This window comes from Kogia breviceps, chromosome 3 (genome assembly GCF_026419965.1).
Source record: "Kogia breviceps isolate mKogBre1 chromosome 3, mKogBre1 haplotype 1, whole genome shotgun sequence".
NCBI lineage: Eukaryota > Metazoa > Chordata > Mammalia > Artiodactyla > Physeteridae > Kogia > Kogia breviceps.
Genome location: NC_081312.1, coordinates 150,334,969 through 150,352,930, shown reverse-complemented (window position 1 = coordinate 150,352,930; position 17,962 = coordinate 150,334,969). Strand labels below are relative to the sequence as shown.

Sequence of the window (17,962 nt, the reverse complement as noted above, 5' to 3'; positions counted from 1 at the left end):
ACATATATACACTATCAAATGTAAATTAGATAGCTAGTGGGAAGCTGCTGCATAGCACAGGGAGATCACCTCTGTGCTTTGTGACCACCTAGAGGGGTGGGATAGGGAGGGTGGGAGAGAGGGTGATGCAAGAGGGAAGAGATATGGGAACATATGTATATGTATAACTGATTCCGTTTGTTGTAAAGGAAAAACTAACACACTATTGTAAAACAATTATACTCCAATAAAGATGTTAAAAAAAAAATAAAAATAAAAATTAAAAAAAAAGAACAGTGGTGATAAACTGTTCAGTGAGTGATGTAAAAAAAGAAAGCATGTATTTTTAAAAATCAACAACAAAACCTTAATCTTAAAAAACTGAAAAAGATCAAACTAACACCAAAGCAAGTAGAGGGAAGGAAAAAATAAAGATTACACAGGAAGTAAACGAAATCAAGAATAGAAAAACAGGGGGGAGCGAGAAGATGGCGGAAGAGTAAGACGCGGGGATCACCTTCCTCCTCACAGATACATCAGAAATACATCTACACGTGGAACTTCTCCTATAGAACACCCACCGAACGCTGGCAGAAGACCTCAGACCTCCCAAAAGGCAAGAAACTCCCCACGTACCTGGGTAGGGCAAAAGAAAAAAGAATAAACAGAGACAAAAGAATAGGGACGGGACCTGCACCAGTGGGAGGGAGCCGTGAAGGAGGAAAGGTTCCCACACACTAGGAGCCCCTTCGCGGGCGGAGACTGCGGGTGGCGGAGGGGGAAGCTTCGGAGCCACGGAGGAGAGTGCAGCAACAGGGTGTGGAGGGCAAAGCGCAGAGATTCCGCAGAGGATCGGCCCGACCAGCACTCACCAGCGATAGGCTTGTCTGCTCACCCGACGGGGGCGGGCGGGGCTGGGAACTGAGCCTCGGGCTTCGGGCTTCAGTTGGATCCCAGGGAAAGGTCTGGAGTTGGCAGAGTGAAAACAGCCTGAAGGGGTTAGTGCACCACGGATAGCCGGGAGGGGAGGGAGTCCAGTTGAAGTCTGGAGCTGCCGAAGAGGCAAGAGACCTTTTCTTCCCTCTTTGCCTCCTGGTGCGCAAGGAGAGGGGTTTAAGCGCGCCGCTTAAAGGAGCTCCAGAAACGTGCGCGAGGCACGGACAACAGACGCTAGGGTTGCTACTGCCGCCACCAAGAGGCCTGTGTGCGAGCACAGGTCACTCTCCACACCGGCCCTCTCGGGAGCCCGTGCAGCCCGCCACTGCCGGGGTCCCGGGATCCAGGGACAGCTTCCCCGGGAGAACGCACGGCGCGCCTTGGGCCTGTGCAGCGTCACGTCGGCCTCTGCCGCCGTGGACTCGCCCCGCCCCCGTGCCACTCCCTCCCCCCAGCCTGAGTGAGCTGGAGCCCCCGAATCAACTGCTCCTTTAACATCGTCCTGTCTGAGCGAAGGGCAGTCGCCCTCGGACAACCTACACGCAGAGGCGGGACCAAGTCCAAAGCTGAACCCCAGGAGCTGTGCAAACAGAGAGGAGAGGGCGAGGTCTCTCCCAGCAGCCTCAGAAGCGGCGGATTAAAGCTCCACAATCAACTTTAAGTGCCCTGAATCTGTTGAAAACCTGAATAGACAACGAATCATCCCAAGTTGAGGAGGTGGACTTTGGGAGCAAGATATACTATTATTTCCCCCCCTTTTTTTTTCTTTTTGTGAGTGTGTATGTGTGTGCTGCTGTGTGAGATTTTGTCTGTATAGCTTTGCTTTCACCATTTGTCCTAGGGTTAGACCGACCCATTTTTCTGTTTTTTTTTTTTTTTAAAGGAAATTTTTCTTCGTAATAATTATTTTTTATTTTAATAACTATACTTTATACTACTCTGTCTTCTCCCTTTCTTTCTTCCTTCCTTTCTTCCCTCCTTCCCTCCTTTCTTCCTTCCTTCCCCCCTTCTTTCCTCCCTTCCTCTCTTCCTTCCTCCCTTTCTTCCTCTGCACCTTCCTTCCTTCCTTTCTTGCTTCCTTCCTTCATTTCTTCCTTCCTTCCCTCCCTCCCTCCTTCCTTCCTTTTCTTTCCTTTCTATTTATTCTACCTTTTATTTTGAGCCGTGTGGATTAAAGGTTCTTGGCGCCCCAGCCAGGCACCAGGGCGGTGTCCCTGAGGTGGGAGAACCAACCTCAAGACACTAGTCCACAAGAGACCTCCCAGCTCCACGTAATATCAGACGGCGAAAATCTCCCAGAGATCTCCATCTCAACACCAAGACCCAGCTTCACTCAAGGACCAGCAAAGAACAGTGCTGGACACCCTATCCCCAACAAAGAGCAAGACAGGTCTACAGCCCCATCCATTAGCAGAGAGGCTGCCTAAAATCATAATAAGGTTACCAACATCCCCAAACACACCACCAGATGAGGACCTGCCCACCAGAAAGACAAGATCCAGCCTCATCCACCAGAACAGAGGCACTAGTCCGCCCAACCAGGGAATCTACTCAACCCACTGAACCAACCTTAGCCACTGGGGACAGCCACCAAAAACAACAGGAACTACGAACCTGCAGCGTGCAAAAAGGAGACCCCAAACACAGTAAGATAAGCGAAATGAGAAGACAGAAAAACACACAACAGATGAAGGAGCAAGATAAAAACACACCAGACCTAACAGATGAAGAGGTAATAGCCAATCTACCTGAAAGAGAATTTAGAATAATGATGGTGAAGATGATGCAAAATCTTGGAAATAGAATAGACAATTTGCCAAGAAACAGTTAACAGGGACCTAGAAGAAATAAAGACGAAGCAAGAAACGATGAGCAACACAATAAATGAAATGAAAAATACTCTAGATGGGATCAATAGCAGAATAACTGAGGCAGAAGGACGGATAAGTGACCTGGAAGATAAAATAGTGGAAATAACTACTGCAGAGCAGAAGAAAGAAAAAAGAATGAAAAGAACTGAGGACAGTCTGAGAGACCTCTGGGACAACATTAAACGCACCAACATTCGAATTATAGGGGTCCCAGAAGAAGAAGAGAAAAAGAAAGGGACTGAGAAAATATTTGAAGAGATTACAGTTGAAAACTTCCCTAATATAGGAAAGGAAATAGTCAATCAAGTCCAGGAAGCACAGAGAGTTCCATACAGGATAAACCCAAAGAGAAACACGCCAAGACACATAATAATCAAACTGTCAAAAATTAAATACAAAGAAAACATATTAAAAGCAGCAAGGGAAAAACAACAAATAACACACAAGGGAATCCCCATAAGGTTAACATCTGATCTTTCAGCAGAAACTCTACAAGCCAGAAGGGAGTGGCAGGACATATTTAAAGTGATGAAGGAAAAAAACCTACAACCAAGATTACTCTACCCAGCAAGGATCTCATTCAGATTTGATGGAGAAATTAAAACCTTTACAGACAAGCAAAAGCTGAGAGAGTTCAGCACCACCAAACCAGCTCTACAACAAATCCTAAAGGAACTTCTCTAGGCAAGAAACACAAGAGAAGGAAAAGACCTACAAGAACAACCCGAAACAATTAAGTAAATGGTAATAGGAACATACATATCGATAATTACCTTAAATGTAAATGGATTAAATGCTCCCACCAAAAGACACAGACTGGCTGAATGGATACAAAAACAAGACCCATATATATGCTGTCTACAAGAGACCCACTTCAGACCTAGGGACACATACAGACTGAAAGTAAGGGGATGGAAAAAGATATTCCATGCAAATGGAAATCAGAAGAAAGCTGGAGTAGCAATTCTCATATCAGACAAAATAGACTTTAAAATAAAGACTATTACAAGAGACAAAGAAGGACACTACATAATGATCAAGGGATCGATCCATGAAGAAGATATAACAATTGTAAATATTTATGCACCCAACATAGGAGCACCTCAATACAGAAGGCAAATACTAACAGCCTTAAAAGGGGAAATCGACAGTAACACAATTATAATGGGGGACTTTAACACTCCACTGTCACCAATGGACAGATCATCCAAAATGAAAATAAATAAGGAAACACAAGCTTTAAATGATACATTACACAAGATGGACTTAATTGATATTTATAGGACATTCCATCCAAAAACAACAGAATACACATTTTTCTCAAGTGCTCATGGAACATTCTCCAGGATTGATCATATATTGGGTCACAAATCTAGCCTTGGCAAGTTTAAGAAAATTGAAATCGTATCAAGTATCATTTCTGACCACAACGCTATGAGACTAGATATCAATTACAGGAAAAGATCTGTAAAAAATACAAACACATGGAGGCTAAACAATACACTACTTAATAACGAAGTGATCACTGAAGAAATCAAAGAGGAAATCAAAAAATACTTAGAAACAAATGACAATGGAGACACAACGACCCAAAATCTATGGGATACAGCAAAAGCAGTTCTAAGAGGCAAGTTTATAGCAATACAATCATACCTTAAGAAACAGGAAACATCTCGAATAAACAACCTAACTTTGCACTTAAAGCAATTAGAGAAAGAAGAACAAAAAACCCCCAAATTTAGCAGAAGGAAAGAAATCATAAAGATCAGAAATAAATGAAAAAGAAGTGAAGGAAACAATAGCAAAGATCAATAAAACTAAAAGCTGGTTCTTTGAGAAGATAAATAAAATTGATAAACCATTAGCCAGACTCATCAAGAATAAAAGGGAGAAGACTCAAATCAATAGAATTAGAAATGAAAAAGGAGACGTAACAACGGACACTGCAGAAATACAAAAGATTATTATGAGATTACTACAAGCAACTGTATGCCAATAAAATGGACAACCTGGAAGAAATGGACAAATTCTTAGAAATGCACAACCTGCCGAGACTGAACCAGGAAGAAACAGAAAATATGAACAGACCAATCACAAGCACTGAAATTGAAACTGTGATTAAAAATCTTCCAACAAAAGCCCAGGTCCAGATGGCTTCACAGGCGAATTCTATCAAACATTTAGAGAAGAGCTAACACCTATCCTTCTCAAACTCTTCCAAGGGATAGCAGAGGGAGGAACACTCCCAAACTCATTCTATGAGGCCACCATCACCCTGATACCAAAACCAGACAAAGATGTCACAAAGAAAGAAAACTACAGGGCAATATCACTGATGAACATAGATGCAAAAATCCTCAACAAAATACTAGCAAACAGAATCCAACAGCACATTAAAAGGATCATACACCATGATCAAGTGGGGTTTATCCCAGGAATGCAAGGATTCTTCAATATACGCAAATCAATCAACGTGATACCCCATATAAACAAACTGAAGGAGAAAAACCATATCATCTCAATAGATACAGAGAAAGCTTTAGACAAAATTCAACACCCAGTTATGATAAAGATCCTGCAGAAAGTAGGCATAGAGGGAACTTTCCTCAACATAATAAAGGCCATATATGACAAACCCACAGCGAGCATCGTTCTCAATGGTGAAGAACTGAAACCATTTCCACTAAGATCAGGAACAAGACAAGGTTGCCCACTCTCACCACTCTTATTCAACATGGTTTTGGAAGTTCTAGCCACAGCAATCAGAGAAGAAAAAGAAATAAAAGGAATCCAAATAGGAAAAGAAGAAGTAAAGCTGTCACTGTTTGCAGATGACATGATACTATACATAGAGAATCCTAAGAATGCTACCAGAAAACTACTAGAGCTAATCAATGAATTTCGTAAAGTAGCAGGATGCAAAATTAATGCACAGAAATCTCTGGCATTCTTATACACTAATGATGAAAAATCTGAGAGTGAAATTAAGAAAAGACTCCCATTTACCATGGCAACAAAAAGAATAAAATACCTAGGAATAAACCTACCTAAGGAGACAAAAGACCTGTATGCAGAAACCTATAAGACACTGATGAAAGAAATTAAAGATGATACAAATAGATGGAGAGATATACCATATTCTTGGATTGGAAGAATCAACATTGTGAAAATGACTCTACTACCCAAAGCAATCTACAGATTCAATGCGATCCCTATCAAACTACCACTGGCATTTTTTACAGAACTAGAACAAAAAATTTCACAATTTGTATGGAAACACAAGACCCTGAATAGCCAAAACAATCTTGAGAATGAAAAATGGAGCTGGAGGAATCAGGCTCCCTGACTACAGACTATAGTACAAGGCCACAGTAATCAAGACAGTATGGTACTGGCACAAAAACAGAAATATAGATCAATGCAACAGGACAGAAAGCCCAGAGATAAACCCACGCACATATGGTCACCTTATCTTTGATAAAGGAGGGAAGGATATACAGTGGAGAAAAGACAGCCTCTTCAATAAGTGGTGCTGGGAAAACTGGACAGCTACATGTAAAAGTATGAAATTAGAACAGTCCCTAACACCACACACAAAAATAAACTCAAAATGGGTTAAAGACCTAAATGTAAGGCCAGACACTATCAAACTCTTAGAGGAAAACATAGGCAGAACACTATACGACATAAATCACAGCAAGATCCTTTTTGACCCATCTCCTAGAGAAATGGAAATAAAAACACAAATAAACAAATGGGACCTAATGAAACTTAAAAGCGTTTTTTACAGCAAAGGATACCATAAACAAGACCAAAAGGGAACCCTCAGAATGGGAGAAAATATTTGCAAATGAAGCAACTGACAAAGGATTAATTTCCAAAATTTATAAGCAACTCAGGCAGCTCAATAACAGAAAAACAAACAACCCAATCCAAAAATGGGCAGAAGAACTAAATAGACATTCCCCAAAGAAGATATACAGATTGCCAACCAACATGTGAAAGAACGCTCAACATCATTAATCATTAGAGTAATGCAAATCAAAACTACAATGAGATATCATCTCACACCGGTCAGAATGGCCATCATCAAAAAATCTACAAACAATAAATGCTGGAGAGGGTGTGGAGAAAAGGGAACACTCTTGCACTGCTGGTGGGAATGTAAATTGGTACAGCCACTATGGAGAACAGTATGGAGGTTCCTTTAAAAACTACAAATAGAACTACCATACAACCCCGCAATCCCAGTACTAGGCATATACCCTGAGAAAACCATAATTCAAAAAGAGTCATGTACCACAATGTTCACTGCAGCTCTATTTACAGTAGCCAGGACATGGAAGCAACCTAAGTGTCTAATGACAGATGAATGGATAAAGGAGATGTGGCACATATATACAATGGAATATTACTCAGCCATAAAAAGAAATGAAACTGAGTTATTTGTAAGGAGGTGGATATACCTGGAGTCTGTCATACAGAGTGAACTAAGTCAGAAGGAGAAAAACTAATACCGTATGCTAACACATATATATGGAATCTAAGAAAAAAATTGTCATGAAGAGATTAGTGGTAGGACAGGAATAAAACTCAGACCTACTAGAGCATGGACTTGAGGATATGGGGACGGGGAAGGGTAAGCGGTGACAATGTGAGAGAGTGGCAGGGACATACACACTACCAAATGTAAATTAGATAGCTAGTGGGAAGCTGCCGCATAGCACAGGGAGATCACCTCTGTGCTTTGTGACCACCTAGAGGGGTGCGAGAGGGAGGGTGATGCAAGAGGGAAGAGATATGGGAACATATGTATATGTATAACTGATTCACTTTGTTGTAAAGGAGAAACTAACACACTATTGTAAAACAGTTATACTCAAATAAAGATCTGAAAAAAAAGAATAGAAAAATCAATGAAACCAAAAGTTGGTTTTTTGAAAAGATGTTTAAGTTAACAAACCTTTAGCTAGATTGACCAAGAAAAAATACAGAACACTCAAACAACTATGAAAGAGAATAAAACTACCAACCTTACAGAAATAAAAAAGGACTCTTAGATAATACTACAAACAGTTGTATAGCAGCCAATTAGAAAACCTAGATGAAATGTACAAATTCCTAGAAAGACACTAACTACTGAAAACAGACTAAGCAGTAGAAAATCTGAATAAACCTATAACAAGTAAAAAAATGAAACTGTTATCAAAAAACTTCTGAAAAATACCCAGGACTAGATGGCTTCATTGCTGAATTGTACCTAACATTTAAAAAGATTTGGAGGAGGGCTTCCCTGGTGGCGCAGTGGTTGAGAGTCCGCCTGCCAATGCAGGGGACACGGGTTTGTGCCCTGGTCTGGGAAGATCCCACATGCTGCAGAGTGGCTGGGCCCGTGAACCATGGCCGCTGAGCCTGCGTGTCCGGGGCCTGTGTTCCACAACAGGAGAGGCACAACAGTGAGAGGCCGATGTACCGCAAAAAAAAAAAATTGGGGGTACTTCCTGGTGGTGCAGTGGTTAAGAATCTGCCTGCCAATGCAGGGGACATGGGTTCGAGCCCTGGTCTGGGAAGATCCCACATGCTGCAGAGCAACTAAGCCTGTGTGCCACAACTGCTGAGCCTGCGCTCTAGAGCCTGCAAACCACAACTACTGAGCTCATATGCCACAACTACTGAAGCCTGTGTGCCTAGAGCCCATGCTCCGCAACAAGAGAAGCCACCACAATGAGAAGCCCATGCACTGCAATGAAGAGTAGCCCCCACTTGCCGCAACTAGAGAAAGCCTGCATGAAGCAACGAAGACCCAATGCAGTCATAAATAAATAAATTTATTTTTTTTAAAAATTGGGACTTTCCTAGTGGTCCAGTGGCTAAGACTCCATGCTCCCAATGCAGGGGGGCCGGGTTTGAACCCTGGTCAGGGAACTAAATCCCAGATGCTGCAACTAAGAGTTCGCATGCCTCAACTAAAGATCCCTCGTGCCACAACGAAGACCCAATGCAGCCAAAAATAAATAAATAAATAAATTTATTTTAAAAAATGGATATCATCAAAATTAAAAATATTTTATGTATCAAAGAACACTATCAAGAAAGTGAAAAGAAAACCCAACAGGTTGGGGATAAAATATTTATAAAGAACTCTTACAACTCAATAGTAAAAAGACAAACAACCTAATTTAAAAATGGGCAAAGATTTCTCCAAAGAAGATATACAAATGGCCAGCGAGCACATGAAAAGAAGCTCAACAACATTAGTTATCAAGGAAATGCAACTCATAACCACAATGACACACCACTTTACACCCACTAGGATGAGCAGAATCAAAGAGGGACCATGGAAGGTGGTGGCAAGGATGTGGAGAAATTAGAACCCTCATACACTGTTAGTGGGAATATACAATGGTATAGCCACTTTGGAAAACAGTTTGGTAATCGCTTAAAAAGTTAAACATAGGGCTTCCGTGGTGGCGCAGTGGTTGAGAGTCCACCTGCCGATGCAGGGGACACGGGTTCATGCCCCGGGCCGCGAAGATCCCACATGCCGCAGAGTGGCTAGGCCCGTGATCCATGGCCGCTGAGCCTGCGCGTCCGGAGCCTGTGCTCCGCAACGGGAGAGGCCACGGCAGTGAGAGGCCCGCGTACCGCGAAAAAAAAAAAAGTTAAACACAGAGTTACCATATGACCCAGCAATTTCATTTTTAGGCATATGCCTGAGAATTAAAAATGTGTCTATACACAGTCTTATATATGAATGTTTACAGCAGCATCACTCACAATAGCCACAAGTAGAAACAACTTAAATGTCCACCAATTGATGAATGGATAAGTAAAATGTAGTTTATCCATACAATTGTGCATTATTGTCAATAAAAAGAAATGAAGTACTGAGACGTACTACACCATGTATAAACCTTGAAAACATTATGCTAAAGTAAAAAACACCAGTTACAAAGACCACATGATATGATTCCTCTTAAAAGAAATATCCATAAGAAATTTATAAAAACAGAAAGTAGACTGGTGGTTGCCTACAGCTGGGAAGACTGGGAAAAATGGAGAGTGACTACTAATGGGTAGGTACAGGGCTTCTTTCTGGAGTGATGAAAATGATCTGGAATGTGTCATGATAGTTGCACAACTTTGTGAATATACTGAAAACCACTAAAAGTTGATTTTATGATACATGAATGGTCTCAATTATAAAAAAGCAAAAAAAAACCCCGAAAGACTAGAAAATTGCTAGTCACTATCTTTCGTTTTTGTTTAATTGGTTTTATAAAATAGATGTCTGTCTGTTGTCTGTAGGGATAACTAGAAAGGGAGGAATGAGAAAGACCAGGATTAATTCTTCATCTAAACTTGGAGGAAGAGACCCCAAGTGGAAAATTAACTGATGATAACCAAAGAGGAGAGGAAAACATGAGATTAATGAGCTTCTGCAACAAGAGTCTGGAGACCGGTTTGGGTCCAAGAATCCCCTTCTCTTGGTTACCCTAAAACATAGTACCTTTGGTCCTCTTGAAGTTGTCAAGTTTATACTCTAGACCTTCCACAGCTGACACAGAATGGCTTCTAGGCAACCCCCGCTTTACAGATCTCTTTGAAGGAGAAATCATTTCCTGGTTGAAGAGATTTCTTCGAACTTTGGTCACTTCTGAAAGCATTAAGAAAAAAAGAAAGTCAAATATTATCATTAATAAAAGCCACATGTGGGAAAAGAAAGATATCCAAAACAGAGAATCTGCTTGAGGAAACTATTTTACAGGAGGACTGCTATATTCACATTTACTAATAGGATTTCCTTAAATAGTACACTCACATGGTATATCAAAACTATTTACAGGACTTCCCTGGTGGCGCAGTGGTTAAGACTTCACGCTCCCAATGCAGGGGGCCTGGGTTTGATCCCTGGCCAGGGAACTAGATCCCACGTGCATGCCACAACTAAGGAGCCCACGTGCTGCAAATAAGACCTGGTGCAACCAAATAAATAAATAAATATTTAAAAACTACTTACATTTATAAATTTAATTTAATTTAAACCCAACCTTTCAGGAATACAAAGAAGGCCCACATCACTTAAATTAGAAGTTTTATTCACTGTAAAATGGACATAATCCTTAAGTAAGAGGTTGGATAATGTAAATCATAGTCCTTTTACTATATCCCAGTGTTACAGTATTTTTCTCACATTGGAACTTTTTGCTGCTTTGTATTCAGCATCAAGCAGAGAAACTGTTCTTTTAAATCCCAGAGATTTCATTTTTCTTCTTTTGAGTATTTTACTAATTTGCTGGGATACAGTAGTCCCTCCCTCTCCGCAGTTTCACTTTCCACATTTTCAGTTACCTGCAGTCAACTGCAGTCCGAAAATATCAAATGAAAAATCCCAGAAATACATAAGTCATTAAGTTTTAAAGTTGTGTTTCTTTCTGAGTAGTGTGATAAAATCTCATGCCATCCTGCTCCAAAACATGAATCATTCCTTTGTCCAGCATATCCCACCCATTAAGCACTTAGTAGCCATCTGGGTTACCAGATCGACTGTAGCAGTATAGCAGTGCTATATTCAAGTAACCCTTATTTTACTTAAATACTTCTTGTGCCCCAAAGCACAGAAGTAGTGATGCTGGCAACTTGGATATGCTGAAAATAAGTCATAAAGTGCTTCCTATAAATAAAGTTTCTCAACTTAAGGGAAAACAAATTGTATGCTAAGGTTGCTTCGATCTATGGTAAGAGTAAATTGTCTATCTGTGAAACTGTGAAGGAAAAATTCACGCTAGTTTTGCTGTCACAACTCAAACTGCAAAAATTATGGCTACAACGCATGAAAGTGCTTAGTTAAGATGGAAAAGGCATTAAATTTGTACAACAAGATATTTTGAGACCACATTCATGTAACTTTTATTATAGCATATTGTTATAATTGTTCTATTTTATTATGGTATTGTTAATTCTTACCATGCCTAATTTATAAATTAAACTTATCATAGGTATGTATGTATAGGAAAAAACACAGTATAGGGTTAGGTACTATCTGAAGTTTCAGGTATCTGAGGGTATTGGAATGTAACCCCTGTGGATAAGGGGGGAACTACTATATTTTAAATCCTCTTCCTAACTCCAGAGCATGAGAGTTGTAACCATCTAGGCTCAAAGTTAGGAAAAATAGCTGAAGAGTCAGGAAATACTTGACAAAGCTAGCAGGCTAGCATTTTAATCTTAAGCAAGATGGCCTGGTGGAGGCTACTCAAAAATTCACCAAGACTAAAAAAATTCTAAGAGCAAGTCACTTAAATAAAAACCAAATAAACCAGGATCCACAAACTGGGAGAAGCCTTTTTTACCCATCAATGACATAAATATTAGGGACACCAATAATGCACACCAAAGTTTCAAAAAACTGTTTTGCTATCTCCATTATAAAAGCCTCTGTTACCTGCCTTAGGCTGTCTATGAAACTGATTTACAGCCTGACAGCCAAATTTAATCTGTTATTTTCCATTTTTCCCAAATTTTGGAGAAGTTTAATATCTATAGAAAATTTCAACGTAGAATCATGGTGACTTCCACGGTGGCGCAGTGGATAAGACTCCACGCTCCCAATGCAGGGGGCCTGGGTTTGATCCCTGGTCAGGGAACTAGATTCCACATGCATGTTGTGACTAAGAGTTTGCATGCCACAACTAAGGAGCCCGTGTGCTGCAACTAAGGAGCTGGCGAGCTGCAATTAAGACCCAGTGCAACCAAATAAATAAATATTTTAAAAAACCCAAACCAAAAAAACACACATAGAATTGTCACTAAAATTCACCAACTGTCAACACTTGTTTTCTCCCTCCATCTCTCTCTCTACAACTGCCCACCCCAGAATGCTGGAGAGTGAGTTGCAGACATCACAACTCTTCAGTTTCCTGTATTTCAGCATGTATCTCCAAAGAACAAGGGCATATATCTAATCCATCTTCGAATTTCTCTCATCATCTCAGTAATATCCGTTATAGCCTTTTACCCTTAATTTAAGACCCAAGCAGGGATCATGTAGTGCACTTATGTCACACTTAAATTCCTTTTATCTAAACCAGCTCCACTGCCTCTTTTCTTTTTCGGCTTTCATGTTAATGGCATTAAAAAAATATTTTGGGGCTTCCCTGGTGGCACAGTGGCTAAGAATCCACCTGCCAATGCAGGGGACACGGGTTCGAGCCCTGGTCCGGGAAGATCTCACATGCCACGGAGCAACTAAGCCCGTGCGCCACAACTACCGAGCCCGCGTGCCTAGAGTCCGTGCTCCACAACAAGAGAAGCCACCGCCATGAGGAGCCTGCGCACCACAACGAAGAGTAGCCCCCGCTTGCCACAACTTGAGAAAGCCCACACACAGCAATGAAGACCCAATGCAGCCAAAAATAAACAAACAAAAAATAAATAAATTAAAAAAAATTTTTAGACCATTTATTTTACAAAATGCAGTATTTTGAGACCATATGAACATCCTACTCCTCTAGCACACAGTATATGGACATATTTCATAAACCAACAATTACACAAAACTATAATTTTTAACTATATGCAACTGCTTAAATATATGTAATCAAAATAAAACTGTCACTGAGTACAACAAGGAAACAAAGTATACCTTGTACCGTGTCTTTCACTGGGAGTGGAGGCTGCTGAAGAGTAGGGTGAGAATTCTCCTGAAAGATGAGAAAATCCAGTAAGAAAATTTAAATAGGAATTCATTTAAAAGAATAAAAATTCCACAAGAAACCCTCTGATCCTTGCAATTCCACTTGTAGGAATCTGTAACAGAAATAGTTGTAAAATGCACAAAAATAGGGCTTGGAAATATACACAACGAACTGTCATCAGCAATTACTTCTGAAGAATGGATGGTGAAGAGGCACTAACATTTAACTTTATATAATTTCAATTTTTAAACGATGTTTCTGTATACCTTTTACAACTAAAACATCAGGGAAGCCCCATAATATTAGAGGATGGCTATATACTCTTAGGAATGTCTCTGTATAAAACTGCTATTTGGGGACTTCCCTGGTGGTCCAGTGGTTAAGACTCCGCGCTTCCACTGCAGGGAGTGCTGGTTCGATCCCTGGTTGGGGAACTAAGATCCCACATGCCATGTGGCATGGCAGAAAACAAAAATACCCACCTGCTATTTATTTGCTATTATAGTAGAGGATTCAAGTACCTAAACTCAAATGGCATCTAAACAAGAGAATTGTTTTTAAAGATTTTGTTGCTGTTTTTTCAATTATGCCACTGTAATCATTAAAGAATAGACAGCCAAATAAGAGCGGAAACTTAACAAATGATATTCTTTTTTAACCAAAATCAAATCCTAATCTCAGTAAATCTGGCCTTAAAGAAGTTAACTTTCTAGGCCAATCTGAAACAAAAGTTTTCCAAAAGGAGTGCTAGGAAGGACTGCTAATTGTGTAAAATCTAGTGAGAGAGGTGGTCTGATACCTTTTGGACTTCATACTCTCTGAACAAAATCTCCAAGATATCTAAGATTTGCATCTTATCCACTCATATGTATTAAGGTAACTAAGAAAGTGAACACCACTAACTCTTCAAAAGAAACCCCACCTCCAGTACTAAAGCACAGCTATAAATCTCCAGAAACAAACCACTATTGTAATGATTAATGCTTCTAAAGCTAGTTCTCCTAGAATTTTAACTCTTCTCATAATTCATGCAGTTCAAAAGTTTCAATGCATTTTTTTTTGTCTCTCTCCTCTCAGTAAGACATTAATTCTACATAGTAAATAGACTCCAGCTGGATTTCTTTTTTTTGCAACCAACAAGTCCTAACATCTACTGCCACAGAAAAATAATTACCACCTGGCTTCATAAGTTTTTTTGTTTGCTTTTGTAACTTGTTATTGATGTAAAACATACTTACTGAAAAGTACTTTCTGGTACACAAAGTCCTATTATGATTGTACATCATTTTTCAATGGCTTCTTTTGCTTATGTTATTATTTCATGAGTTTTCTTAACTACGTTAAAGATTTTGAATTAACTTATTCATTCCTAACTTTTACTATTTTTTTCCCCTTAATATTACCTCTGTCACACTTTTGGGAAAAATAATTACTCTTTAATAAACATATTTCTTTATTCCTCAGATTACAGTTGTAGACACATTCATAAAAATACCTAATTTTATTTCTGTATTCTCCAATGCTCATTTCTTAAAAGTAAAGACGACGTGTTTCATTCTTATTTATTGTATGAACTCATGCCCAAAGTGATACCACTTTCTATCTCCTGGAAATGACTTACATTTTTCGTAGCTCTCTTGGATACTTTGGGAATTTCAATTTGTCGCAGATTTTGTGAAACCTCTGCAATGCTTTTATGTCTTATTGCATTTTTCCTTTTAAAAATAGAAAGAAACAGTCACTATACACTGAATACAGGTTACAGCTAGTTAGATCAGAATGGAACTAGTTTAAAATAAAACATTTAAATAAAAGTTGGTTATCTTGAGGTTGGCCTGAACTTACAGTAAAACAAGTCAATCCCAGAATTTCCAAAAGTAACAACTATAAATTTAATTAGTTATGAACAATGAAGAGCATCATGGAAAATATATAAAGTAAGCTGAAACCCTAAGCTTATCTCATGGAAGGCTCCTAGTTCTTGGAGACCCCATGTGGAGAGTCAAGAGGGGACTGTAACTACACAATACAAGACTATATGTTCCCCAGATAATATAGAGTGTCAGATGCTCCTTGTTAAGAACTCTAATAATTGGCTTCTGTGATTCAGACATAAGGGCAACTACTAATTCAATAAATTATAGACAAAGACAACTGGACTATGGCTTAAACATACCCTATACCAGAACTATAACAGTGCAAGTAATTCCTTTAATTCCTTGAGCTCCTACCTTCTCTTCTTAGCTGATCTGGTACGAAGCTCCTCCAGTTGGTCAGATTCAGTGCCACCCGACACTGACCTATGAGCATTTGACATAAGAGGCACAGAAAGGGGTGATTTGCTCTCCTGCGTCATGGAGTCATCACTGAAAAAATCTGTAGGAAGGACACCAGCCAGCTTCTGAGGAATCACAAATCCTAGGCTGTTGTAAAGATTTCCAAGTATCTTTGGGATTGAATCAATATACCTGTGGAATAGATTGATTAAATATGAAACAGTCAAGTCACCATTCCACCCTCTCTACCCCCTTCCTCACCCAGCATGAGAAATAGTCCTTACAATTCTACAATTCTGAGATAATACCTATATAAGTTCTTGGTAAAATTATTTAAAATTTAAATTAGTAGTCATCAAACTTACAATTCCAAAATTTCTTCCAGAAACTTTGCTAGGTATGTCGAATCTTCAGTTAAATACACCATGCGCAGCAAATCTGTCACCTGAAGATTTTAGAAAATTACCACATGGCCTCTGCAGGAAGCTGAATGCATCTACAGCACATCCCCAGTGCCACTAAGCAGTATACTTGCCTCCTCCACTACTTGCTCCATTTCATCTATATGTTCATATACTGAAGGGCACTGCCGACACACCTCCAAATGAAGAAATACCTGGAGTTCGCACCTTGAGAGAAAAAAAAAGCTTGGTTATATCTGCTTTAAGTGTCACTTAACTGAAATGAAAGTTCCTTTCTTATGCAGAGATCTGTTTACATAAGAAACAACAACCAAAAAGAAGAGCCATTGCTTTCTAAATAGCAATATTAGGTAAACAGGTGCTGCAAACTGAACATTAGAACATTATAGAGAATCAGTTACAAAAGCCTCTTCAAGCAATTGGCAATCTATTTTAAACTGACATATACTCAGCCATTAAAAAGAAAAATGAAATAATTCAATTTGCATCAATAGGAATGGACCTAGAGATTATCATACTAAGTAAGTGAGAAAGAAGAAAACATACATCACTTCTATGTGGAATCTGAAATATGACACAAATGAACTTACCTATGAAACAGAAACAGACTCACAGACATAGAAAACACACTTATGGTTACCAAAGGGCAAAGGGAGTGGGGGAGGGATAAATTAGGAGTTTGGGACTAGCAGATATAAACTATACTATATATAAAATAGGTAACGACATTGTAAAGCAACTATACTCCAATAAAATTTTTTTAAAAAAGATAAACAAATAAGGTCCTAGTGTGTAGCACAGGGAATTATATTCAATATCCTGCAATAAACCATAGTGGAAAAGTATTTTTTAAAAAATGAAAAATTAAATTGATACAAGTAAATCTTGGGAGCTCTGTTTTGGAGTAATGGTTTTAAAAAAAAAAGGGACTTCCCTGTTGGTCCAGTGGAAAAGAATTTGCCTTACAATGCAAGAGACGTGGGTTCAATCCCTGGTCAGGGAACTAAGATCCCACATGCCACAGGGCAACTAAGCCCACACGCCACAGCTACTGAGCTCGTGCACCTCAACTAGAGAGCCCACGTACTCTGGAACCCACGCGCCACAACTAGAAGGAAGCCCATGCACTGCAAGGAAGAGCCCGCATGCTGCAACTAAGACCCAATGCGGCCAAAAATTTTAAAAAATTTAAAAATCATAATAAATAAATTTTTCAAAAAAATTAAAAAGTTAGTTAATTACTCTCTGACTTTATCTTCTTTATCCAGTTTTCCTACATTCTGTCGAAGACTTTTGCTAGTTTTCAAGAGGTTGTTTCTTACTTGATGTAGGCAGTTCATCTGAAAATACAAAATGACATAGGAGAATATTAATGCTTATCATTATTTTTAATTTCTTCACAGATGACTAATGCCCTAAAAAGGGAAGTATATCCTCTTTCTTTCATTTGAATGAAAAATAGTGTAATATTCTTTTATATTTTTTAAAAGAACATGTAGAAAAGTATTTGAGAGCAAATGGGCATGGATACAGCAAACCTGCAGATTTGAACTTTCATAAAAGGAAGATTCCATAAAGTAGTGATTGAGAAGTCTAAGCAAAATGAATCAACATTTTAAAGAAATGTTCCAGGTGACTCTAAAGTGCAGCCAGGGATAAGAACCACAGGCTTAATTCATGCAGCTAACATGCAACTCAGATGAGGATAGAGCTTTCATTGGAAGGGAAGTACATGTAATTACTCCCACCTGGCCCATTTCCTTGATTTTTTTTTTTTTTTT

The 17,962-nt window shown here is 39.3% G+C and overlaps 1 protein-coding gene across 1 annotated transcript in view; it reads right to left on the bottom strand.

The window, feature by feature from the left end:
* TICRR (TOPBP1 interacting checkpoint and replication regulator) overlaps positions 1-17,962 on the bottom strand; it is an 88,902-nt gene that overhangs the window by 52,068 nt on the left and 18,872 nt on the right. Inside the window, exons 9-15 of the mRNA XM_059056577.2 lie at positions 17,424-17,521; positions 16,295-16,388; positions 16,125-16,204; positions 15,715-15,951; positions 15,105-15,198; positions 13,432-13,489; positions 10,297-10,443 (exon numbers count right to left, since the gene is read on the bottom strand). Coding sequence (XP_058912560.1) covers positions 10,297-10,443; positions 13,432-13,489; positions 15,105-15,198; positions 15,715-15,951; positions 16,125-16,204; positions 16,295-16,388; positions 17,424-17,521 — 808 coding nt within the window. The remainder of the gene's footprint in view (positions 1-10,296; positions 10,444-13,431; positions 13,490-15,104; positions 15,199-15,714; positions 15,952-16,124; positions 16,205-16,294; positions 16,389-17,423; positions 17,522-17,962) is intronic.